Source organism: Mauremys mutica, chromosome 1, assembly GCF_020497125.1.
Source record: "Mauremys mutica isolate MM-2020 ecotype Southern chromosome 1, ASM2049712v1, whole genome shotgun sequence".
Lineage (NCBI taxonomy): Eukaryota > Metazoa > Chordata > Testudines > Geoemydidae > Mauremys > Mauremys mutica.
Genome location: NC_059072.1, coordinates 206,693,757 through 206,720,726, shown reverse-complemented (window position 1 = coordinate 206,720,726; position 26,970 = coordinate 206,693,757). Strand labels below are relative to the sequence as shown.

Genomic DNA, 26,970 nt, shown 5'->3' with positions numbered 1-26,970 from the left:
AAATCGGGACTGCCTCTATAGAATCGGGACATCTGGTCAGTGGTCACCCTACCCTGCCTGCCCCGTATCCCCTGTGTGCCAGTCTCGCCCCCTGCCGGCCCCTCGTGTGCCCGGGACTGCGCCCTTGGGCGCTGCTCTGTGCGCGCTCGTCGCGCCCTCTCCGGCCCGAGCGCGACGCTGCAGCCTATTGGCTGGGCGGGGCGCGCCGCTCCAGGACCCGGGACAGCAGCACGCGCCTCAGGGCGGTAAGGGGACGGGGCCTGTGCGTGTTGCTAGGGTGACGGCGCGCGTCTCCCTCCGCCCGGGCCGGCGGTTCCCATGGTGACGGAAACGCCGCGGGGCCCGGCCGGACCATGTCGGACCTGGGCTCGGAGGAGTTCGAGGAGGAGGCGGAGAACGACTTGGGGGTCAGTGCGGCCCGCGGCCGCCGGCTCCTCCGGGGCCCAGCGCTGCCCCCCCGCCCCGCCCCGGGCCGGGGTCACCCCTCGCCCCCGCTAGCGCCTGCCCCGCGTCCCCGCGCCCCACGCGGCCGGGCCCCGCCGCACCCGCCCCTTAGAGCCGCGGCGCCGGCCGGGCGGCGGAGCTGACCCCCCCCCCGCCCAGCCCAGCACCGGTGCAGCCCCCCCCCCCCGCCCAGCTGTGCCCGGGAGCCGTCCAGGCCGCGCTGGCTGCCAGCCCCCTTTTCCCGGCGAGCCTCGCCCCAGAGCCCGCGTGCAGCGGGGCAGCCCGGTGCAGAACAGCTGGGACCAGCTACCCCGGAGCTGCCCGCCATTGCCAGCCAGGCACTGGCTGCACTGTTAGCCTAGGTGCCTGGGGGCGGGGGCTGGTTGTGTCTGTGCGCCAAGGTTAAAGGGTGAGGTGAGTATAGTCTGTCAGTATCCTCCTGGGGAACAAATTTTTTAATAATGGGCTCTTCAGTCTAGCAGAGAAAAGTATAACAGGACCCAGCAGCTGAAAGTTGTAGCTAGATAAATTCAGGCTGGAAATAAGACATACGTTTTTAACAGCGAGAGTAAATAACCATTGGAACAACTTACAAAGGGTCCTGATAATTTTAAAATCAAGATAGGATGTTTTTCTAAAAGATCTGCTCTAGGATTTATTTGGGAGAAGTTTTATGGCTTGTGCTATATGGGGGTCAGACCAGATGATCATAATGGTCCCTTTGAATCTGTAAATCCTCTTTTTCCCTGACACAGCCCCAGTCCATAACTATGTGGAATATTACTGAAAAAGCGCCCATTAGACACAATTACATCAACATATCTTTAGTTTTGTCACCCCAAAAAGAACTGAATTTGTAATTACTCACTGTTACGTATTTTAAAGGTCAATTCTGCTCTAATCAAAGTTAACAGAAGGCGTGCCGCTCATGTCAATCAGAGTAGGAGCAGAGCCATGGACTAGGATCACACAGGATATTGGATTTGTAGTATTAAAGTCTGGGGAAACTAAAAAAAAAATAATCACTGTTACGTTGGGATTCTCAAAGCTATGAGATGTGTATCTCAAACAAAATGTTTTTTAAAAATAAGAGATAATCTTATAAATACAATGATGTCTTTAGTTGCTATTTTCTTTTGGAGTATATACATTAGTGATACTCAGCCTCAAAGAATTGCTAAGCTACTGCATTCAATGGAGTTGTAGAGATAAAAAGGACTTGAGTGAAGTCCTGCCATTTTACTATGGTATGTAGTGTCTGTTTCAACTTGCTGCAGTTTGTGCAGCAAGAATCCAGCCCCCAACAAATTTCAGTAGTTTGCAGGCAGAAGACACCTTTGGGTACCAGGTAGGATCTGGTGGGTTGGTACAAGATATTCGCCACAGTTACCAATAGATTTCTTGGCCAGGTGCCATCCTGGGACTCAGGAAGAAAAGGAGCTGTTCAGAACAAACAATTGGCTTCCTCTTTGTACTCATATTGAATTCAGCTCAGAACCCCTGCCTCTTAACTGTTGAATGGCTTATTCCATTTAAATAGGAATATGAAGGTGAACGCAATGCAGCAGGTGAACGACATGGACATGGAAGAGCACGGTTACCCAATGGCGATACATATGAAGGAGAGTATGCTAATGGTCTGAGAAATGGGCGGGTAAGATAATTATAGAGGATTATTTTGAAAGCCATGCATGTGTTTCAGCAGTTCTATTAGTTTAGGCACTTCATTATTCTTTTAATTCAAAGTACTATATCTACACCAAATATATTGCAGGGGACCTACAGATTTAAAAATGGTGCACGCTACATTGGAGAATTCTTTGACAACAAAAAGCATGGTCAAGGCATTTTTATGTATCCAGATGGATCAAAATATGAAGGTAAAATGTGCATCTTTTGTTGTTGAACATAATTATGAAGATTTAAATATTTGAGAAGATGAGGTGCTTCAGTGGAATTGTGGGAAACAATGAGCCAGGCAGCATATTATTGCCTCAGTCCACAAAATTGTCCCAAAATTCTTTTTTCCCTCTTCATTCCTGCCTCACCACAGATGTTAGGAGAAGAGTAGATTGAAGTTTTTGGCAACAGTTTATTCCTGCCAAATCATCTGATCAAGTGGAATGCTTCATTATATTTAGTGTTGAGCAAATTCTTCACCTTCTTAGTTAGAATCAGAGTAGAAGAGAGTATAAGTTATGTTAAAAACAACAACCCAAGAACATCGCAAGAATATTCATTGACATGCAGGGATTATGCTGACAGACAGTCAAGTTCAGTCCAGAACATTTTCAGATCGTTTCAAAGAGCTGTAGGTTCTGAGCATTGTAAAAATATAGCATTCAGTTCTCCACTGCATCCAAGCACAGCAGTGGAGAGTGGAGGCTAAGGAGGAGCTTATCACAGCTCACCGTTTCTCAGCCACCTAGAGTTGGTGTAAGTTAAACCTTCAAGAAAGCAGTTTAAATTTACCCTGTTGGCAGAGAATCCATCTCCTATCTTTCTGGACATAGCTCCCTCCCATGACTTGTCTCCATCCCCGTATACCAAATGGAATACCGTCAGCAGAACTAGGATAAGATGTGGCAGAATCAGTGGTGCAGGTAAAATCCATTTCTTACTGGTATGGGGGGTGGAGAGGGCAGCAGCTAATGGGGAGGCACATTACCCTCCATGTGACTCCTCCCAGCCCCGCCCCCACCCACAGGCCCCACGCTCTCCCCATGATCCACCCATGTTACCTGATGGTGGTGGTGGGGGGTGCTTTGTCCTCCTCCTGTTGCACCGGAGACTTCAGGAATGGAGCAGAACATGGGGCCGCTGGGCAGCCTGGTGTGGGCGGCTCCTCTGGCGCAGCTGCTGTACTACCCCCAGCCTCGCGCCAAGTCCTGTCCTCTGGCATGGCTGCTGTACTGCCCCCAGTCTGGCTCCCCAGTCCTGTCCTCTGGCGGGGCTGCTGTACTGCTCCCAGCCTGGCTCCCCAGTCCTGTCCTCCGGCAGAGCTGCTGTTGTACAGATGGAGCCAGAGGAGAGACAGGTCAGTGGAAGGGCAGGGGGTGGGGCTGGGGGCAGTACAGCCACACCAGAGAAGAGCCATGGGGCCACTGGCTCCTTCTGTGTCTTCCCGGTACACCATACCAGCTATAAATATCTTGCTGGTATCGGGTACTGAGCATACCAGCCTACTTGCACTGCTGAGCAGAACTCTATACTGGCAGAGATTCCCCCCAAAATTTTCCAAGGGGAATCTGTGGCCGGAGAGCTTAGACTGAAGAATCCAGCCTTTAAAGCTTACTATAAAAAAAAAGCTTTTACCTGTTGAGAGAACATTTATTTATTTATCTTTATTGGTGAGATTGCAAACAGCGAGGGAGGAGTCCATATATATATATCTGCACCTATCTTCAATATGATAGTAACCCCCACAGGGTGTATATAGTAACCCCCACACAGGGGCGGCTCCAGGCACCAGCGCTTCATGCGCATGCCTGGGGTGGTGTAACTTTAGCGCCCTTGTAGCCAAGATGGAGTCTGCTCTGCAGGCAGCTCTGGCCAAGAGACAGCACGCGCAGGAATGCAGCAGGAGAAATCCCTTCCACCCCAGGGGCACCTGTTCCAAACCCCCCAGAGTGAACACACACACCCACAGGAAAAGTACAATGGACATAACAAAGGGAGATATTTATTTACAGAGGGCTGGGAGGAGAAAAACAACAAGGAGAAATATAGGGGGAGCAGTAAAACAGGGCTGCATTCAAACCAGGGCCCCACGGACCCAGTGGTAGCACAGTCTGAAAGGGCAGACACTAAGCAATGTGTCTGCGCACAGAGTTCAGGAGGCCTGAGCAAAGTTCCAGTCCGGTGGTGAGTCTTTGGTGCTCCTGGTCGTCTTCGGCGCCAGTGAACTCTCCCCAGCAAACCCCTCCGGTGCCCTCTTCTGCCGCTCTCTGCAAAGCCACACAGAGCGACCACCTCCCCACTTAACTATCTAACAGCCTCCCTCCTTATTCCCAGTGCAGAGTCACAAGCCCCAGTACTCACAGCCCCGGGCAGCTCCGGGCAGCCGTGATACTGGGTCCAGCTCCGGCCTGTCCTTCTCGGGTGATTCCCCCGGCACAGGACTCCTCCTAGCTCCTGTCCTGGGCTGTCCCCGATCGGGCCTGTCCTCCTCAGGCAGGTTCTCTCTGCTTCCTTCTCCAGGGCCAGCCATGCTGCTTCTCCTCTCTCTCCCTCCAGCTCCAGCCCTGCCCCCTGGAGTTTCCCTCCTTTTTCTTACTCTCCCCCTCCCCCTTGGGAAAAAGATTTAAAGGGGCCATGCTCTCTAGACCCCAAAGGGGTTACAGTGGCAAGCCGCGGGGGGCGCTCTGCTGGTTGCCGCAAGGGCAGCAGGCAGGGTGCCTTCGGCGGCTTGCCTGTGGAGGGTTCACTGGTCCCGCGGCTTCGGTGGACCTCCCGCAGGCGTGCCTGCGGAGGCTCCGCTGGTCCCACGGCTCCAGTGGACCCTCCGTGCTTGGGGCGGCAAAATATTTAGAGCCGCCCCTGTCCCCACAGGGTATATATGGTGAGTTAACACCAAGTGACCCACTACTTCTCTATGGACAACTAGTAGATACTCCGTGGTCCACAGTTTGAGTCACTATGATAAATATCCTAATGCAGCTTCTGCTTCTGGGAGTAGCAAGAGTCTTTTCCCTCCTCTGTACACCTCTATAAGTGTGCAGTTCAGGAAAAGTGAGAGATCCAGGAGAAGAAAGCTTTATATATTATAGGTAGATAAGAAATCTGCTACTTAGTAGAAGCACCACCTCCAAATGTAGGCATTATATCTGACTTGTGATTAAGCATTCGCCAGGGAGCATCACTGAACTGCTTTCATCAGACTATGGATTGGAAGGCATGGGAAGATTAGATTCGCACTGATGCATCTTGCAGTGTAGAAGAAATGGATGTCAGCAGAAGTGCAAGAAGAATAAAGTGACTTGCACGGACATAAGTTAAATTAATTTGTTTATGGCAGTGTCTTTTGGCCTGATTCATGCACTAGGAAAGCTACGTTAGATTGTTTGCTCACTGAGGAATAATTATTTAAGTACCTCATGGTTTGCTTTCTGAGGCTAAAATACTCCTAAAATGAGTTCAAACTATATTTTACTAGTGCAGTCTTTGTATTATATTTTCCACTCTAAGGAAAGAAATATTGACTGATGTCATTGTGACTCCCTTACTTTCTGTCTGCACCTATCTTTAATATGATAGGAACCCCCACAAAAAAACCAACAACCATAAAACTAAGTTGCATAGGCCCAATCCACAAAGTTATTTAGGCTCCTCACTTCCACAGAAATCAATGGCATTCTGTTGAAATTTAGCATGTGTCAGCAGTTCTCCTTCCATCCCCAGATGCTCTTTTAGGCTTCTTGTACAGAATTATTTAATTTAGCTTGATCTAGATCTTTGCCCTGAACAGAATTCTCAAGATTAATCTGAAGGGTCATTACAATCTTTTACAAATAGCAGATTATTTTAGGAATGCACTTTTTTCCTTTATGGTAGCAATGTCAAGGAAATGCAACAGTTTAAGCAAGATACTGTACTTATAGAATCTCATAAGACAGAAGAGCAGAATATCATTAGTCCAGCTCTTGAAACAGAAGCTCATACAGAATATTTCCCCACATTTTAGTACTAGGAATGACTGATTCGGTCTGATTCTCTTCACTGTCTTCCCTGAAATATGAGGAGACAGATAAGTCAGACTCCAGCTGCTTCATTAAGCATCTTCAGAGAGTTCCTTTCCAGGATGACATTTAATTTGAGGACTAATGCTGTCTCTGCAAAACATCAGGAGGTTGATCTGATTGTTGACATTTTTTATTCATTTTTTTCAATAATGTTATATGCTATACCATCAGCTTTGAAAGAGGAGGTCAGAACCAAAGACAAAGTTTTTAAACTTAAGTGCTTAATTTTAGGCACCTACATCCATATTTATGCCCCTAAATGAGTGAACTGAGCCACCCAGCTCCTGTTGCACAGTACCTGAAAATCTGAATGCTCAGTTACTGGTTTTGGCTTAGGTTCTTTAGAACCTGTTAAAAGATTATTTCAGCTACTGTATAAGACACTCTGAAATAGTCCCACCCTATTCTTCCATCTGATGTGTGTAAATTGTCTCAGATTTTCAAGGTGACCTGAAAAGGAATATAATTTGCCTTATGCTCTTTTTTTTTGCTGCTTTGTGATGTGCAAAGAAAGCCTGAAAGGTAGGGGGTTTGGCCTGTGTTAGAAATTTAAATCTTGTGAAGGCCAGAAGACTATATTTACTGGAGAGCTAGTGAAATGGTGATAATCTGAAGGGTCAGTACAGTGAACATTGAGTTAAGACTACCAGCCACCCCATTGGGTTGGGAGAGGTGACTGCCCTGCTCAAGACAGGTCTCACAAAAGGAATAAGAACAACAATATTCCAGGCTCAGCAAGGTGAAAATAAAACAGGCACAGAGTAGCTATCTCTGGCCACAGGGCAAATGAAACAAAACAAACACAGGGTAGTTTCCTCCCACTTACTCCAGGTGTCCACAAAGAACCCAGGGCAGCAGCTTCCTTCAGTCAGGGCCTAGTTTGAGGAAACAAAATTCCGTTCTGACTGTGATCAGAGTCTCTTGGCAGCATAACGTTCTGTGTACAAGGCAGCCAAATAATTCCCCAGATCCTCCTGTCCCCTGAGTAAGAAAAAGACAAATGAGGCTATGATCTCTTCTCATTTTGGATGTCTGTACTGCTTAACTAGCCACAGCTGCCAGCACTTCCCTCCAAGTTTGGCAGCTCAGACAGTCTTTAAGCTTGAGTTTCCTCTTTTCTGGCTAGTGAAGATGTTTACATTCTGGTTCACATGATCAAGATGGGGCACATACACCACATCTCAAAAGCCCTGCTTTATTTGGTTTTGCTAACACCCATTTAACTTCAAGAATCATAGAAGTGGAAGGGACCTTGAGAGGTCATCTAGTCCAGCCCCCTGCACTCATGGCAGAACTAAGTATTATCTAGACCATCCCTGACAGGTGTTTGTCCAACCTGCTCTTAAAAACATCCAATGATGGAGATTCCAGAACCTTCCTAGGCAATTTATTCCAGTGCTTAACCACCCTGATAGTTACGAAGTTTTTCGTAATGTCCAACCTCAATCTCCCTTGCTGCAATTTAAACCCATTGCTTCTTGTCCTATTCTCAGAGGTTAAGAAAAACAGTTTTTCTCCCTCTTCTTTGTAACAACCTTTTATGTACTTGAAAACTGTTATCATGTCCCCTCTCAGTCTTCTCTTTTCCAGACTAAACAAACCCATTTTTTTCAATCTTCCCTCATAGATCATGTTTTCTAGACCTTTAATAATTTTTGTTGCTCTTCTCTGGACTCTCTCCAATTTATCCACATCTTTCCTGAAATATGATGCCCAGAACCGGACACAGTACTCCAGTTGATGCCTAATCAGCGTGGAGTAGAGTGGAAGTATTACTTCTCGTGTCTTGCTTACAACACTCCTGCTAATACATCCCAGAATGATGTTTGCTTTTTTTGCAACAGTGTTACACTGTTGACTCATATTTAGCTTGTGGTCCACTATGACCTCCAGATCCCTTTCCACAGTACTCCTTCCTAGGCAGTCATTTCCCATTTTGTGTGTGTGCAACTGATTGTTCCTTCCTAAATGGAGTACTTTGCATTTGTCCTTATTGAATTTCATCCTATTTACCTCAGACCATTTCTCCAGTTTGTCTGCAAACTTTATAAGTGTACTCTCTATGCCATTATCTAAATCAATGACTAAATTAATATTTTGGGGAAAGAAAGCCTATGTTCAAGATTCAGCAACCTCCTCCCTTCAGTTTAGGCCCCTGAATAAGTGATGCCAGGCTTTGGCAAATGAGTGCTAATCTACTGGTACATACCCTAAGGTCCACTTTTAGATTTTGGAGGAAGGGTCCCTTGACATAACCAAATATATATCCCACATTACAAAATAAAACTATAAGACACTATAAAATTTATGGTGTGGGAGGTGGGGACTGCCAGTGCCACAAGTTACATAGCTTGCACTGTCCACTATAATGTAAATAAAGGTATGTATGTAAGCATGATACTAGGTGAGAATAAATGGAAGAATGTGTTTGGAGTAAAAGAAATAGCAGGCAACTATGTAAGTTTGTGTAGAGAGGGGCAGAGAGTGAGGAGGGGAAAAAGTGATTGGAGCCCAACCAAGTAAGGGAAGAGGCTGAGAGCCTGCCACAGGGAAGAGAGAAAAGAGGATGAGAGGCAGAACAAAGGGGTCAGAATGAGGAAAGAAGGGAGGGAAGAGAAGGGACGAGTGCGAGACAGTGCTGATTAGACTGAGGACCTGTATGGCCTGCTGTATGATGACATGTCCAAAGCAGAAAACAAGTGACCTTTAAACTATTCTAAAGGGGAATCTTAGGATTCCTCCTGTGTGGTAGCATGTTGGAAATTTCCTGAAGGCAAGGCATGGTTGAAAAGGTGGAGTGTGTTCCACTGATACTTGGCTGGCAGAATAGTCCCTAGGGACGGTCTAGTTAACGTAAATTAGAGCAGCCTTGTGGCTAGGTCTGTGACTTTAAATAAGCCTTCTCATCCTGTTCTTTAAATTATCAATTAAGCAATGAGATGACATTGCGTAGTTCAGACAACAAAATTATTGCATTTTAACTAAACCAACAAGAGAACACAAGATAAAGAGTGTTTGAGGCAGAGATAGTCAGCATATGGAAATTCTGTATGGCAGAAACATTCACCTGATAGCAAGTAATCTTTCAGTCATGAGTAACCAAGAGCACAATAGCTGAACAGAGGTGCAAAACCACCTCACTAGTGAGAACACTGCTGATATGCCTTTCTTCTTCCATCACACCTAAAAGTAAAGTAATGCACACGCGGATATCCAGCTTCAAGACCAAAGAGTTATGCTGTAATCTGTCATACATGGCTATATATTGTCAGCGCTACACTGTGTCCTGTTACCAGATTTCCCCGTTACTTTGGGGTATGCTTATTTATTCGGGTTACTTTTTGGGAGGGTTGGGGGGGTTCTGTAATTCTATTAATGCACTGCTTGTGTTACTTGTGTTTTTATTTGGAGCTCTACTTCTCCCTTCTGCAAGTCTCCTCGCAATGGAGCTATCCTGCAGGACCTAGGTTCCCTAGGGCTGAGTTTTTCCAGCCCCAGAACTGGTTGGATGAAGCAGCACTTTTAAACTGCCTCCCCTTATATGCCCATGGGCTCCATGGACTGGGTCAAGCAGTACTTTCAAGCTGTCACCCTTATGTGTCCCAGATTCAGCACGTCCCTGTCCACACTCTTACATCACAATTGTACTGGCAGTAACCTATTTGATGAGCAAACCCCACAGTATTTTGGGTGCTGCGGGGATCTTTAGCTTAGGTAAAAGAAGCATTGCTGCAGAGTGAATGGGGGAAGCTAAAAACACAAAAGAGTAAAGTTTAGCAAGAGAGAGAAGCAACCAGCTTAACCATAAAAGTTATTTATTGAATAATAGTGATAACTACACAAGGAGAGCCTAAGCCAACATAACATACATTATTAAAGGTTAATACCTAAGGTAGAAAGGAAAAAAGAGAGAGAGAAAGAGGGGGATCTCACCCACTCCACGAGGCTTGAACGGGTTGGGGTTCCCAGGTGATAGTGGTAGCTCAGGGTCTTGAGTGCTGAAGACAGGCAGAGCCCCCAGCACGATCAGTCAGGAGAGGATGGAGTCCCAGTGGAACTGATGCATAGTTTGGATCTAAGCATCAGAACACTTACTGGAGGGTGAGTAGGGATTAATGTAGAGAAAATACAATGGTTCAAGGGAGAACACCAGATTTGTTTATGAGTAAACTGATGACTCAAGGGTTTTCTTTAGGCTAGACAATAGGAGCGGATTACTCTTGGCTATGGGTGGTGTTTTCTTCCAGGGAGTTCACAATGCAACTAGTCTGCTTTAGTATTTTGGATATTAATCAAGGATTCATTACTAGAATTGGTCTGATAATTGCTGAGCTGGGTGTGTGCAGGCATAGGTTCATTAACATCTGGAGCAGAGATTCCCATGATGCAGTGCGTCCCTGCTTTTCTGGTCCCAGAGTTCAGTGCGATTTTCTGTTCTCCATTCTGTATGCAAATTGAGATGTTTCCCTGTCCCATCTTTTATGCAGATGAGGCTAAGGGAGTTGTCTGTTTTTCATTCTGTGTGCTAATGGAGATGTCTTAATCTTGTCACCCTTGTCAGGACGGGTTTAGGTGTGTCTCCCATCCACCCTTCATTGCTCTCTGCAAGTCTTTTCTCTGATGGGTTTTGATATAAGCAGAGGCTGGTGGGGGCGGGTAGCTTTCATGAGTCAGTCAGGCTGGATACTGTGCCCTAGTTCCCCAAGAACACAGATCTGACTGCTATCAGTCCCCCCTCCCCCCAATACCTTTAGTTCTCAGACTGCTCCAAAGCGGCATAGTAGACTACAGCTGGCTAATTCTAATTCTTTAGCTCTCAACAGGCCAAGTAGATGCTGTTTTGCACTGATTAGTTTTATGGTCCAGAACATTCTCCTTGCCCTTTCTAGAAGCCTAAAGCCCTACTGATTCTCAAGAGAATAGTTTAGCACATCCTCTGAATCTGTGCATGCTCATGGCTTTTCTCCTGACATGTCAAATCTTTCCATCAGTTAGAAATACTGTACTAGTAATATCAATAATGATATAGTGACAAATGGTGGCCTGCTTTTTGTCAGGGAATGCTAGTACTTTTGTAATTTAATTTACTGTGGAGTGTGAAGAGACTACACTGATATACAAGCCTGATAAGCTATCTTTACTGTTCACACAGAAGTTGAAGATTACTGAGGTAGAGCTTGCTTCTGCTGTCATTGAATTCAGTTACAGAATTTACATTGTCTGAGTTTACATTTTCATTTTCTAATACTGTATATTCTTCATTCACATAAAAAGTCGACTAGATGTCTAGATGATCATTCTAAAGGCTGACTTTTGTGACAAGTAAAATTGATCACATCTCACTCTTTTTGTCACGTCCATTGCAGGAGAATGGGTGGGAGACCAAAGACATGGCAATGGAGTTTACTACTACATGAATGGAGATACCTACACTGGAGAATGGCTTAACCACTATAGGTTTGTTTCATTATTACAGTGAACTTTCAAGTTTCTTTATGAAGTTTAAAAAATGTTGTCTTCAGAGTTGTGGTTGTCCTTTTGAAAGAGGGAGCTGTGGGAGGGCCTTGGCAACTAAATCCAGTTTGGAATGGGAGGAAAGCCTGCAGTAAGACATCAGCTGATTTAAATAGAGCTAGACACAGAAGGCAGATGAGCATGAATGTATGAAGATGTTTTTTGGGTTGGAAATATGGGTTAATGTGGCATTTGTTTTAGTCATATGCTTAATGCATTAAAATTGCAAAGAAATCCTGCACTTTTAATTTACAGTAATATAAAATACAATTATTATTTGCCTCTCAGGCATGGGCAAGGTACATACCTCTATGCAGAGACTGGCTCTAAATATGTTGGTGGCTGGGTAAATGGGCAACAGGAAGGAGCAGCTGAACTTATTCATCTAAACCACAGATACCAGGGCAAGTTTGTGAATGGAAATGTAAGTATGTTGGAAAATGCTATTTGAATTTGAAAAAATAACGCATGTTGTTGTTCTGGTATGGACTCTTTACATTGAAAAATTAAACCAGGTTTCCCATTTTGCACAGTGTTCTTTGAACCATAAATGTAACAGATATAAATGAATCAATGATGATGCAAAGTTTCTCCAAAGTTTACTTTTCTCATTGTATTTTTATTTAATATTGTGTAAATTACATAGTACAGTGTTAAGTGATCATTTGTATTTTTCATTTACTCCTTCAAAGTTTTCTAGCTTTAAAGTCTTGCTAACTTCTTATTTCTCTTTGTATAGCCAATAGGTCGTGGGAAGTATGTCTTCGATATTGGGTGTGAACAGCATGGTGAATACACACATTTAGATCAGGTAAATAATAATATAATACAGACTATACCAAATGTTAGAAAACTCAGCAAGTCAGGTCAGCCTATTCAAATGTAGTCTGCCTAGCTCATTATAGGTACTGTATATTTAAAAAGTCCAACAGCTTTAGAATGTGTTTTTCTAAGCACCAGAGTCAATAAAAAAAACTTGTCTGCCTACTGTGCTGTGCAAACCCTGACACATGAAGGCCCCATTGCTGCTCCTATTGTAGACACTAGAAGTTTTGCCCTTGATTTCAGGGAAAGCAGGATCATATCTCAAATGTGCTAGCCTTCTGCAATACAAAAAGCCAGACAGAGTTTGATTGACTTTGGCCTTTATTTTGAAGATGTCATGTCCCTGTACCAGATATGGACTGGCTTCAGAGCTTGCTTATATACACCAGATGTAGTCATCATAAGATCTTTTAATGCTGTGCTCGGTATAGTTGAGGTTCATGTAAATAAGGTTTTTTACACACCATGCCCCTTAGTGGCTGAACAGTATATTTTAGCACTCCCTTACAGAAGACTGGAAAATAAAAATATATTACTAAGTGATTCTAAAATTTAGTGAAAAATTACAGGTGCAAATTTAGAGCCACAATTGAGAGTACTTTTGAAAATGTGGTCTATTATTGTCCTGATCCTATGAGGTACTAAGTACCCACAACTCCCATTGATTTCAATAAGAGCTGTGGATGAATAGTATTAGGGAATGATTTTTCTTCTTGCTTTTGAGTGTGGTTTTTCAGACCTGTTTCTGACTACCTGACCTACATACTCTAGTTATATAATAAAAATAATAATGCCTAGCTGTTATTACAAATATATTTTTAGCTTAGTATTTTGGTTTCAAGATAACAAACATGCTGCATTTAGTTCAGAACTTGCTCTTTTTCTATATTGCCTGACATGCCAGATCTTAGTCTATTACATGCTATTTCAAAACTTCCAGTGAAACAATTATTTCAAATGTAGTCTCACCTAAATGAAACCTTTGGGCGATTTGTAATCTTTCTTTTTTCAAAAAGGGTCTTCCTAATTTTTCCATCTTTCTACAGTTAATGTGTCAATCTAGTTCACATTTATTTCTTCTCTTTCATTGATTTGCTCAGCTAATACAACCCATGGACAAGAGAAAGGGCAGCAAAAAACTGCCTTCTGTTCCAGTGTATGGGAACCCACACACCACTAAACGCTTTATCTTCATGGAGCCTAGTGTAACAGAGGTGCTCTCTGGGTTTGCATGAAGTGTTTCTGCTGCATGGTTTACCTGCATGTAAACAAAAACAAAAAAAGGAGTGTGGGAAACAGTATCCCTTCATAATATCAGTTTGAACGGGAAACTTTTGCTTTACCTGTAAAATTTAACTCCAGTTGGTTTTGTTTGTTAAGACCTTAAAAATATAAGCATTTTATAACTGAAATGATTATTATTTCTATTTTATTGCGTGTTTTGGTAAACAGCTACTAAGATGTAAAACATATGCTTTGGCTTTGTTTTACTTTTATTTCTTAATCAAACTGTATTTCCCTCCTTAAATGAAAAATAATTATGGGTGTTTCCTCTTTTTCTGTAAAAATACTGCAATTACATTTTGAAATCATAGAATCATAGAATTCAAGATCAGAAGGGACCATTATGATCATCTAGTCTGACCTCCTGCAAGATGCAGGCCACATTAGCCGATCTACCCACTCTTTTAGCAAATGTTTAGATCAGGGGTCAGCAACCTTTCAGAAGTGGTGTGCCGAGTCTTCATTTAGTCACTCTAATTTAAGGTTTCGCATGCCAGTAACACATTTCAACGTTTTTAGAAGGTCTCTTTCTATAAGTCTATAATATATAACTAAACTATTGTTGTATGTAAAGTAAATAAGGTTTTCAAAATGTTTAAGAAGCTTCATTTAAAATTAAATTAAAATGCAGAGCCCCCCCGGACTGGTGGCCAAGACCTGGGCAGTGTGAGTGCCACTGAAAATCAGCTTGCATGCCGCAGGTTGCCTACCCCTGGTTTAGATATTGTTAGACAAAGCACTAGGAAAGATAACATTCATCCCAAGTATATTTATAAGCAGTAAGATATGAGGAAGTGTATATGGTTATGATGGAAGATTTATGTGTGTGACATGATGAAACCTTCAGCCACCCGAGAAGTATGAGCAATATCAATTTCTTTAGGCCAGTGCTCTCAGATTTCTATAAAAAAGGAACAACTTGCAGCTCCACATCAGATCCCTAAAGAACAGTGTGTGGTGGTGGGTGTGCCAAAGCCAGCGTCTCTGCTGCTAGAAGTCCATGTTGTGAGAACTCAGGGCTCTTGCAGACAGTGGCTTCACAGCTGCTCATTATGTCTGGGAGGAGAGGATGAAAGTATCTCCCCCTTTCCCACTCCCCCTGCATCTTCCCAGCACCTGGCCTGGCTACTTTGTGTGTGCTAAGATTTGCCCCTTAGGTGTATGTCTATACTGGAGCTGGGACAGTAATTTCTAGCTGAGGTACACATTCCCATGCTAGCTCTCCGACCAAGCAGTGTAGCCAGAGTGGTGCAAGCAGTCAGGAGGGCTAGCTGCCCACATACGTACCAAGCATTTCAGAGGTGATTGTGTTTGGTTGGCTCCCCTGCTGCCACTCGTACCTCTGTGGCTACACTATTTTTAGCATGCTAGCTTGATCAGAGCTAGCACAGATATGTCTGTCTGAGCTAGGAAATATACCTCCAGCTCCAGTGTAGTCATACCCTCAGTTCTTAAATCTAACTGGTGCTGATTGAGATGCATTAAAAATTAGGGCTCAGTTATGGCCTGTAAGAACCTGAACCATATTTGGAAAGTGAAGAGGTGCACTGTTGGGGGTGTTGCCTGAGGACATTATACCTTTGCAAAATGGGCACCTAAAATTAGGCACTTAACTCCATATTTGGATACCTGAATATAAGTAGCCCAACTTTTACAAGTGCTGAGCACGCAGCAGCTCCCTCTGACTTCAGCAGGAGCTGATGGATGCTTGATACTTTTGAAAATTAGGCCATTTATGTAGGTGTCTAAATGTGAACTTAGAAGCCTAACTTTAAGCACTCACTTTTGACAGTCTTAGCCCTTAACTATAGCAATTACTCTCAAGTGAATCCTATGATTATTATTTACTGTAGGTCACAGTAAATAATACTCATTACTATAATGGAGTATTATAGTTCTAGCTGAGGTAGACATTCCCATGCTAGCTCTCCGATCAAGCAGTGTAGCCAGAGTGGTGCAAGCAGTGAGGAGGGCTAGCTGCCCACATACGTACCAAGCATTATAGTAATGAGAATTAACAGTCCAAACTTTGCTTGTTTGCAGTAGTTGAAATAGTTGTAGTACACGACTCATTTTCAAATAAAATTAGTTTAAGAAAAGTTAGCTTTCAATACAGCTAGCTAGTCTATTACTTAAACTCTCCCACTTTTGTATAAAATAAATCATTCTTATTTGTAAAGAAAATGACAGAAGGGCTGATATTGAGAGCACAAAAGCTCATGTACAATACTACATTCTTCTAAGTTCCATGGGGCTTACCTGAGCACAGACTGCACAGCCTTGTGAAGCAGAGAGCAATTTTGTATTGTGTGCACTCTTTCTTGTCTGTTTCTGAAAGGGGTTGGGGCAGAGAGCTATATAACCCCACTGGGAGAAGCTGGATGCATTCTCCCTCTGGGGTCCAGAATGCCTCCGTGGACTCCCTATGTGCCAGACCTATGGTGTAGGCTGATGTTGAAAGGAGGCAGATAATGATCCTGTCTTCTCTCCTTTCCATCCCTTTTGTGGCACTGGGGAAGTGGAACAGCCCAGTGTCTGTAGGTACTGCCGTTAGACCCAGCCCTTCTGAGAGTTGCAGAATGATTAAGGAATAAGGCTCTTTGTTGCCTGAATCTAAGCATAAGAAAGAAAGGAAACTAGCATTTTTTTCTTTAATTTTGAGACCAACATTATAACTGACTGACTGCCTCCAAGTTTTCTAGCTTAGAATGGCTTTCTCTCTCTTCTAAAGTTTGTGACTGTTAATGTTGTTCAGTTGTTGTTACATATTGGCACCGTACTCCAAAGGGCTGTATTGTTACCATTTCAAACTCAGGGTAAAAAGAGATTTCAATACATGCAAACAGGCTCATAGTCATTACCTTCACATTCCCAATTGTGATGCTAGATTTTTTTATGTTTGTTTGTTTTTTAGGATAAAGGGGAAGAAGAGGAAGAGGAGGAATCTCAGTCAATTATTCCAAAATGGAAAGCAAAAAATATTACTAAATTAACTCTGTGGACACCAGGGGTTGAAAAACCACCACCTCCTGAAGAGCCTCCAGCAGCAGAAGAGATACCAGAAACTGCAGGTTTGTCCCAGTGAACTGTTGGAAACTCCTTCCCCCCAAAATTCCCCAAACTGTTTCTGCCTCATTAATTTGCATATGTTATAATAAGAGAGTTGTACTTTTTGTCAGCTTACAAGATGCTGGATATTAGCGACAAGTAAAAGTGTGAAGGTTCATCTTATTGCAGCACATTCATATGCAGCAGAATGCATGCTGAGTATACTTCCATTTGATATAATGTGGTATTAGTAACAGAGACAACTGTCCCGGGAAGCCTGTAACATTAGAGAAATTATTAAAATCTGATTCAGGGCTTGATACTGCAACCCGTCTATAAGCATTCCCCATGAAGTCAGTGGGACTACTCACATGAGCAAAGGCTACAGGATTGGGCCTAAGATGTTAGCTGTTACTTAAGAATAAAAATAATGGCAATGAGCAGTTCTATAAAGTTCTTCTTCCCCCTTATAGTTTGACATATATCTCCTTTTCTCCCCTTTCAGTTGCTGAGGAACCTGTTGAGGTTGGGGAACCTCCTGCTGAAGCTACAGAGCCCACTGAAGATCTATTCCCATCTAAGGAGGGAGAAGAAGAGGAGGAAGGGGGCAAAGAAGATCAAGTGGATCAGGGTGAGGAAGAAAGAGAGGAATGAGTGATTATAGTTGGTCATCTAAAATGGTGCATGTCAACTAGCTGAAAATGTGTAACTGTGTAGGGGCGCATTATCATTCTGAAAAGATAGTAAACTCTTGTTTTTCATAAGGCTCCAAATCTTCACAAGGTGGCTTTTAATTTTCTATACTCAAGTTTATGTGCATTATTGTTTGCACATAATGGATATTTGAAACTTGTGTGTACAAAAATTAGAGGCCGGGCTGACATGCCTCACAAAATTTAGCCCCTCAGAGTGAAGCTCCCCACCCTGCCCCCAATGAGAGGAATGTTCTCCTCACTGGAATGAAAAAACAAAACAGAACCAAAATGCCCTAAGAGATAATGAAACAAACCTTTTATATTAATGTAAAATTTGTTTAGTTAGAAAGTGAAACTGACATACAGGACTTCAAACTATATCACTTATCACACAAAGCTTTGTTCTGAAGAAAAGAAATATCATTACTATTGATGGGTCTGATCTTTGTAGTACACTAAATGGAACGCCAGAGCTAACCGACACCAGAACTTTGGACATTTTAAATCTACATATGGATTTGGAGGCTTGATCCTATTGGTGATACTTGCACACTCTCATTCAGAAAGCTAAATGAATGATTAAAAGAAAAACTAGCTTTGAAAATGAAGTTATTGCTTTTTAATGTTTGGATGTTTTAAGTATAGTTTCTGAATTTTCAGTATTTTTTTAAAAAATATTTCAAATTATTTATCAAAATTATTAGAAGGTATTGTAAAATGAGGCCTGTGTTAAGCCATATTTTATGAGTAAATCTCTGCCTACTTAAAATATGGACTGCATATATTAAAACATATCCAGATTTGTAAACTTTATTCTGACGTTTCCAACCATCAAGTGTTTGATTCTCAGTTTTTCATCAATCCATTTCATGTTAAGGTAAAGTGCAAAACTGACAACAGGAGCCAGAAAGACAATTAAATGGCTTGAAAATATGCTGAAACATACCCTAAACACATAGAGCTAAGTTCTTTGATTTCAGCAGAGTTATGTCCATGAAGAATTTGGCCCCTAATATACAGAATGTGATGATGCTGAATGTACTTGTAATTTTTAGGTCTCATTATTACTTTATTGATGAATGTTCTCTAATAATGAAATATTGATTGAGCAGCCCACACCTCAGTAATTAGTATTTTTTGTAATGAACGGAATCCTTCCATTTAAGTCCTGCAGCATTCTGTTGATGAACCTAGGACTATGAGTATGGGTTACATATTTATGTCCTCATTCGTTTACCATAGAGTCTTTCCTTTGGTAATGTGAATACAGTAAGTGGACTGTAAATTTAAAACAGTTTGGGATTTTATTATATCCCATATATGCCTATCTTCTAAAAAGAGTAAAATTTTCTAAAGCACTCCACTTAGGCCCACTCCTAATAACAAACTAGACAGTATATGTAAGGAGCCTGCATTATATTTTCCAGGATAAAGTATTACTACAATGAATGAATGAATTAAAAAGATTTCAAGTCCTATTATTTTATTAAATGTACCCCAGATTTCATGTTTTTCTCCCAACAGTAAATACTAGTTTAGAGGAGAAGGAGGAGGAATCAAAGGAATCAGAGGAGGCAGAAACAGGTAAAGAAGAATAAAACCAAATAAGGAAATTACACAGAAGAAAGCTAGGTACCATAGCCCTGTATTATTCTTATTTAATTGAAAGCTCTGTTACACTGTTTTGAATAAACATATTTTTCTGGGTACTTTGTGTAGAAAATGCCTTTTTTTCTGAACTCAGAGTTTATGATTTCTAACTCCAAGTCCATTTTATTTGCTATATACAGTATGTGTAACCATTGGTTGAACTCAGTGGGACTCCTCACATGGATAAAGTTACTCATTTGTTTAAGTGATTACAGGATCGGGGTATATCTTTGGACTCTTTCACATTATTAGTTTAAAATGGAGTGTACACAAATGAGAAGAAAAATTCTCAGTAATTTCCCATAATGTATCAGACCATTGTTCACTGAAGTCTGTATCTTAACTGTGGCAGTGGTCTATGCCCAATTCTTTGCAGGAAGATGAACCTTGGATCTTATAGTCCTCAAAGTCCTTAAGAGCAGTACCAAACCAAAACACAGCTTCTCTGTTGGAAACTAATTCTCAGCATCAAAAATATTTTTGAAATTATGATGTTATAAAGCAATTAAAATGACATTTGCATCTGCTTGTTTAGCAGTTTTACTAACTTCATAGACCATGGCAGTGTGGAGTTGCACACAAAAAAATTGCACTAGTGTACAGTGCTATAGCAAGTTTTTGTGCATCTTCAGTGATTGAGTGGAACAGCACAAAAACAGTTGCAAAATCTCAGTGCTTCAGCTATGTTTTTTTTTCCTTTATAGAAAAACAAAATAAGAAGGAACTAACCACAAAATGCTATGTTAATACAGTGTTAAAATTGCAAATTTGACTGCACAAAATTCAGACAATATAAATTTAAGGTTCTCATAATAACACTAACTCCTCCATGTTGAGTTACTAGTGGTGATCCCCAAGGGTCAGTCCTAGGACCAATCCTATTCACCTTATTCATAAATGATCTGGAGAAAGGGGTCAAAAGTGAGGTGGCAAAGTTTGCAGATGATACTAAACTGCTCAAGATAGTTAAGACCAAAGTAGACTGTGAAGAACTTCAAAAAGATCTCACAAAACTAAGTGATTGGGCAACAAAATGGCAAATGAAATTTAATGTGGATAAATGTAAAGTAATGCACATTGAGAAAAATAATCCCAACTATACATACAATATGATGGGGGCTAATTTAGCTACAACTAATCAGGAAAAAGATCTTGGAGTCATCGTGGATAGTTCTCTGACGACGCCCACGCAGTGTGCAGCGGCAGTCAAAAAAGCAAACAGGATGTTAGGAATCATTAAAAAGGGGATAGAGAATAAAACAGAGAATATCTATTGCCCTTATATAAATCCATCTTGAATTCTGCATACAGAAGTGGTCTCCTCATCTCAAAAAAGATATACTGGCATTAGAAAAGATTCAGAGAAGGGCATCTAAAATGATTAGGGGTTTAGAACAGGTCCCATATGATTGAGAGATTAAAGAGGCTAGGACTTTTCAGCTTGGAAAAGAGGAGACTAAGGGGGGATATGATAGAGGTATATAAAATCATGAGTGATGTGGAGAAAGTGAATAAGGAAAAGTTATTTACTTGTTCCCATAACATAAGTACTAGGGGCCACCAAATGAAATTAATAGGCAGCAGGTTTAAAACAAATAAAAGGAAGTTCTTCTTCACACAGTGCACAGTCAACTTTTGGAACTCCTTGCCTGAGGAGGTTGTGAAGGCTAGGACTATAACAGGGTTTAAAAGAGAACTGGATAAATGCATGGAGGTTCAGTGCATTAACGGCTATTAGCCAGGATGGATAAGGAATGGTGTCCCTAGCCTTTGTTTGTCAGAGGGTGGTGATGGAAGGAGAGAGAACATTTGATCATTACCTGTTAGGTTCACTACCTCTGGGGCACCTGGCATTGGCCACTGTCAGTAGACATGATACTGGGTTGAATGGACCTTTGGTCTGACCCAGTACGGCCATTCTTATGTTCTTATGTTGATACAATGTTTAGGCCCTGATCCTGCAAATACTTCAACACTTGCTTAACTTAAAGCATACAAGTAATCTTATTGACTTCATATAGGACTACTTATGTTCTTAAAGTTAAGCCAAGTATGTAAGTATTGGCAAGTTTGTGCCTAAGATATTTTACAGGTCCCTTTTGGGATAAAGTAGCTGTTTCTAGCCCTGGTGAGTCATGAGATATCAATGTTACTGAAACAGGACTAAATATTTTAGTCCTAGACCTCAGACCAGGATAATTTGAGTGACATTCCACATTAAGAGGAAAAGGTGTTAACATTTTAGTGGCAGGTTCTTTTTATTGTAACACAGAACCTATCTGAAGCTGTTGTAAAGGTTTGGAAATAAATAGTAGAGATAGTTAAAGGAAGGAAGTGATAGGTGTAAAATAAATACAGTTTATCACTTGGTTTTGCAATTTTTCTCCTGTCTACAATTTCTTATTAAGGAAATGCTCATTTAATTTTTTTCTCCTACCCTGCTTGGAATTTTGTTTGCTATTTCTTATTACATTTTAAGTTGAGCTTCTTATGTGGTTATCTTTTTTAGTTATTGAATATTCTCCCCTCTCCTTACATGGCTTCCTTGGTGAATGGAAATATCATATTTCCATTACTGGCACTGCTAGATTAAGGAAAGCTTGGCTTACTAATGTAAACTTTCCTTCTCTTTTAGAAGAACTCACGTAAATTAGAATTCTATTACACCTCTACCCTGATATAACGTGACCCGATATAACACGAATTCAGATATAATGCAGTAAAGCAGTTCTCCGGGGGGCGGGGCTGCGCACTCCGGTGGATCAAAGCAAGTTCGATATAATGTGGTTTCACCTATAATGTGGTAAGATTTTTTGGCTCCAGAGGACAGCATTATATCGGGGTAGAAGTGTATACGCAAGCTTTAACATAGTCTGAGGCAAATTTGATGAACAGCTGCATAACATAGTTAATCAGTCGCTGCTATCTCAAGGTTGTCTTCAGTTCAAGCTGAGTTCATTCTTGGTTGATTTATGAAATTACTTTTTCCTCAGGCTCATCATGAACTCTGACTTCCAGGAAACTAAAAGCATTTGTTTTGTGAGCATATTTACTTGTTCATTTGGATCGCATTCCCTGTTTCTTTAATCCTTACTGATGTTTATGGTACAATTTCAACGTGCAGAGCAAACTATAAAACCTGCACCCACCCAGAACAAATAAGGATATAGGAACCAAAGTTCAATCCACAGACTTATTTTATAATACATTGTTCCCCTTTCCTTCCTCATATTGCTACAGCACCATTTCTACCTTAGCACTGAGACATGCATGACCTCTAGTGGTATGACACATGCTTCACATCCTCTTACATACAGTGTAGCCAAGGCTGCTAAGAACCTTCCCCTACTTTCCTGAGAGGCCTGAAGTTATACCATCTTTGTTGTTTCAACATCTTTCAGCAGTATTTCAGCTTGCTTACCACTAATAACTAATCAGAGCTCTGACCCTGAAGTCAGTAAAAAGTTTGCCTGAGTAAAGACTACAAGATCAGGCCCCGTGTTAGAAATAAGCACCTCAAGAGCCTCAATAAAACTCATTTATTAGCAGGTACCTGTGAAAAATGAATTGTTGAGAGATAACTGCTGTGACGGGTTGGATCACAGAAACCCCCTTGGGAGCTGCCACCCGATGTGCCAAGACTACTTCTACCCCTGCCTTCCCTTCCAGCTCGGGACCCCAGCACCCTGTCTTGCTGAGTGAGACACTCCCATCTGCTCCAACAAAGACCCAGGGTCTGAATTACATGCCCCAAAATGTGCAGGTTTACCTGAAAGCAGCTAACTAAAGTGTTCTTGTCTTTAACACCCAGATGCCCAACTTCCAATGGGGTCTAAACCCAAATAAATCCGTTTTACCCTGTGTAAAGCTTATACAGGGTAAACTCATAAATTGTTCACCCTCTATAACACTGATAGAGAGATATCCACAGCTGTTTCCCCCCCCCCCAGGTATTAATACATACTCTGAGTTAATTAATAAGTAAAAAGTGATTTTATTAAATACAGAAAGTAGGATTTAAGTGGTTCCAAGTAGTAACAGACAGAACAAAGTAAGTCACCAAGCAAAATAAAATAAAATGCACAAATCTATGTCTAATCAAACTGAATACAGATAATCTCACCCTCAGAGATGCTTCAGTAAGTTTTTTCTCAGACTGGACACCTTCCAGGCCTGGGCACAATTCTTTCCCCTGGTACAGCTCTTGTTCCAGCTCAGGTGGTAGCTAGAGGGTTCTTCATGATGGCTCCTCTCTTTAGCCAGCTGAAGACAAAATGGAGGGGTCTCTCCAGGAGTTTAAATAGACTTTCTCTTGTGGGTGGAGACCCCCTCCTCACTTCTATGCAAAGTCCAGCTCCAAGATGGAGTTTAGGAATCACCTGGGCAAGTAACATGTCCATGCATGACTCACAATTTTTACAGGTCGCATCCATTGTTTACATGCTACCTTGAACATCCTCAAGTAGACTTCTTATGTGGATTGGAGCATTTCAAGATCCATTGTCCTTTAAGTGTTTCTTGATTAGGTACTTAATTTCAACATTCCTTTCTCCAGGAACTGACCAAACTGACCAAATACTCTACTAAGGGTTAGTTAGAAACCAAGCCAGTACACAGCCAATATTCATAACATTCATAATTTCGAATACAAAAATAACACATGCATAGGATTAATACATTCAGTAGATCATAACCTTTACAGAGATATGTTACATGGCATATGTAGCAATAAACACATTCTAAGCATATTTCCATAAAGCCTTATGGGAGGTACTGTCACAACTGCCTCTCCCTCTCTCCTTCTTGTAGGGTGACCAGATGAGAGACGTGAAATATCGGGACGTGGGGGACAGGGGGAAGGGGGTTTGCCGGCAGAGCAACAACAACAAAAAAACAACAACAAAACCCACCAAGAGCCGGCAGCGGAGGATAAAACAAAAACAAAAGCAAAAAACCCAAAAAAACCTAAGAGCCGCTGGAGCATAGGAAAAATTGGTGGGGATGAGCACCCACTGGCAGCTCCATGCCCCGTCCCCCCGCACCAGCTTGCCTTCGCTCTGCCTCCACCTCCCCTGAGCTGACTACCGCGTCCTGCTTCTCCCCACTCCCTCCAGCTCTTGCACCGCCATACAGCTGATTCGCGCAAGCCTGGGAGGGAGGGGTGAGGAGGAGGAATGTGGTGTGGTTGGGGAAGAGATGGGGCCAGGGCGGGGATTTGGGGAGGCATCCAATAGGACAGTGAGGGAGTGGGGCTGTGGGAGGGGCCAGGGCGGAGATTTGGGAGGGATCCAAGGGAGGGGCGAAATCGGGCCGGGGCCGGGGTGGAGTTGGGGCTGGGGGGCGCAAGCCCCCTCCACCTGTGCGCTGGAGGGCAAAATATCAGGACAATTCACGTTCTGACCGAACATCGGTCGGAATGCGGGACAAACAAGTAAATATCGGGACAGTCCTGATAAAATCGGGACATCTGGTCACCCTACCTTCTTGTCTTCCTCTCTATTGCCCTGCTGCTGCTCTAGGGGATGTTCATGTTAATCTCACCACTCTATGACATCACAATAAACTGTGGGCTCAGTGATGGAGTGCAGTTAAACAAGGTTCTGCACATGGATTCTGGCTACAGATTATTGTGCCACTTCTCTTGCAATGGAAACTACACTTTAGCCCAGTTTCCTGATAAACCCTCTTTCCCAGCCCTCTGCATGTTCTGAGTGATGGCTGACAGTGCCTGTTTTGTTCTTCTAAAAAGACTTCACAGGCAGCAGAACTTGAATGGACATCTTTCTCATCACGTTTCTAGTAGGATTCTGATGCAAAAGGTCCTGCTGGCTGGTTCTGGCATTTACAGAGAGTGTGGGTTCTTTTAATTTAGCAGAAACTTTTTTTAGGTGTTCAGATTGGGGTCTATCTTATCCCATAAAGTTCCAAAACAAAGAAAAATATACCAATGTTAACACTATTTTAAAAGACTTCAGAGATCAGAAGCTAAGGGGAGGAAAATGGAATAAAGAACCATGAAGTTGCTTTCTGAATTTTATACACATATATGTGTATTGTGACAGACCCAGGCCAGTGGGGTACAGGAGTCTGGTAGAGGGCAAATATACTGATCACTGGATGAGTAGTTTTCTGTTCCCTGAGTGACCAGAGCAAGGGCTACACTAGAGTAATCAGGAACCTGCTAGAACCAATTAAGGCAGACAGGCTGATTAGAACACCTGCAGCCAATCAAGGTAGGCTAATCAGGGCACCTGGGTTTAAAAAGCTCACTTCAGTTTGTGGTGTGTGTGTGAGAGAGGGAGGGGGAGGGGAAGGAAGGAGGGAGGAAGCGAGGAAGCAAGCAAGGAGCAAGAGGCACAAGGAGCTGAGAGTGAGCTGCTGGAGGATTGAGGAGCACAAGCGTTATCAGACACCAGGAGGAAGGTCCAGTGGTGAGGATAGAGAAGGTGTTTGGAGGAGGCCATGGGGAAGTAGCCCAGGGAGTTGTAGCTGTCATGCAGCTGTTACAGGAGGCACTATAGACAGCTGCAATCCACAGGGCCCTGGGCTGGAACCCAGAGTAGAGGGTGGGCCTGGGTTCCCCCCAAACCTTCCCCCAATTACTCTAGTGTAGCCCTTGATTAGACACAGGAGGAGTTGACCCAGACTGTGGGTTCCACCAGAGGGGAAGATCACTGTGGTGAGCAAATCTGCCAATAAGCGCAGGACCCACCAAGGTAGAGGAGGAACTTTGTCACGGTATATATTCACAAAACACACACACAGTCTCTCTCTTATGGAGTTATTTTCATTGGCTGCAATTTTTTCAGCCAACTTCTTCACAAACCACTCTTTGGACATTTTCAAATAGCACAGTTATTCTCCTATGCTGTACTATGTTACTCATGAAACATCTTCTATTGTAGTGACATAATAGATGATTTACATCCTGATCCTGAATATCACAGAAGATAATAAATCAATGATTTCCTCAACTAAATCTATGAGACTACAAAATCCTATTTTATATGCATCTGGCTCACTGGTTTTTAGACTGATGTTTTGGCAGACTTGTTTGCCTGTATTGTCACTGGAGAATAGATGATACTTCATATATTTTCCATTTAGTGTATTACTCATTCAGTTTGCCAGCATTCAGGTGGCAAGATGAAGAAGAACGGCTGGAAATGGCATCTTCTTAGCATCAAACAGATTTAGGAACAAGCTGCTTTTGCCCTCACTAGATAATGAATGAAGGTTGAAACTCCTGGGCTTTTGTGAGCAGATTTACAACACAAGTACCCACTATGAATCAAAAGGATGATTTTAAATCCTCTGAGGTATACATTTTCCTGTAGAATCAATAAGGAATTTAAAGGTGAAAAGTTTTTTCCCCCATTATTTCAGCTGAAACCTAAACAAGACACAGACTTAGTTCCAGATCCTGCAAATGCTTATGCACATAAGTAGTCCTATTGACTTAAATAAGACCATTCATATCAGTAAAATTACTTGTTTAGGTACTTCCAGGATTGGGGCCTTAAAATGTATTTATTACATTCTTATGGGCAGATCATCCCCTGTGTAGGATTTCTTCACTGAGAGTACAGGAAACTCAGTAAAATCCCACTTACAGAGTTCTCACCTAGTTGTTCAGGGAGGGGAGGGGCATGGGACAGGATTTGCACATGCACAGGCACCACACACATGCAGAACTGGCAGCAGGTTACATCAACTCTCGAAAACCATGCAGACCTTGGATGCTCCACCAGAGTTATCTCCATGGAGGT

The 26,970-nt window shown here is 42.5% G+C and overlaps 1 protein-coding gene across 1 annotated transcript; it reads left to right on the top strand.

Annotated features, from left to right (window-relative positions):
* Positions 1-254: 254 nt before the first annotated feature.
* Positions 255-19,242, top strand: RSPH1 (radial spoke head component 1). Its single transcript, XM_045011138.1, has 9 exons — positions 255-407; positions 1,985-2,098; positions 2,219-2,324; positions 11,552-11,642; positions 11,988-12,123; positions 12,439-12,510; positions 16,723-16,879; positions 17,362-17,487; positions 19,076-19,242. The coding sequence occupies exons 1-9, from the start codon at positions 354-356 to the stop codon at positions 19,147-19,149; spliced, it is 930 nt and encodes a 309-aa protein (XP_044867073.1). The 5' UTR covers positions 255-353; the 3' UTR covers positions 19,150-19,242.
* Positions 19,243-26,970: the final 7,728 nt, after the last annotated feature.

Excerpts from the sequence above, each read along its gene's own strand:
- RSPH1 (XM_045011138.1), top strand. The coding sequence starts at position 354 with ATGTCGGACCTGGGCTCGGAGGAGTTCGAGGAGGAGGCGGAGAACGAC. Across the intron at positions 2,325-11,551 it reads AGATGGATCAAAATATGAAG|GAGAATGGGTGGGAGACCAA; the intron begins GTAAAATGTGCA and ends CGTCCATTGCAG. Across the intron at positions 16,880-17,361 it reads AGAGATACCAGAAACTGCAG|TTGCTGAGGAACCTGTTGAG; the intron begins GTTTGTCCCAGT and ends CTCCCCTTTCAG.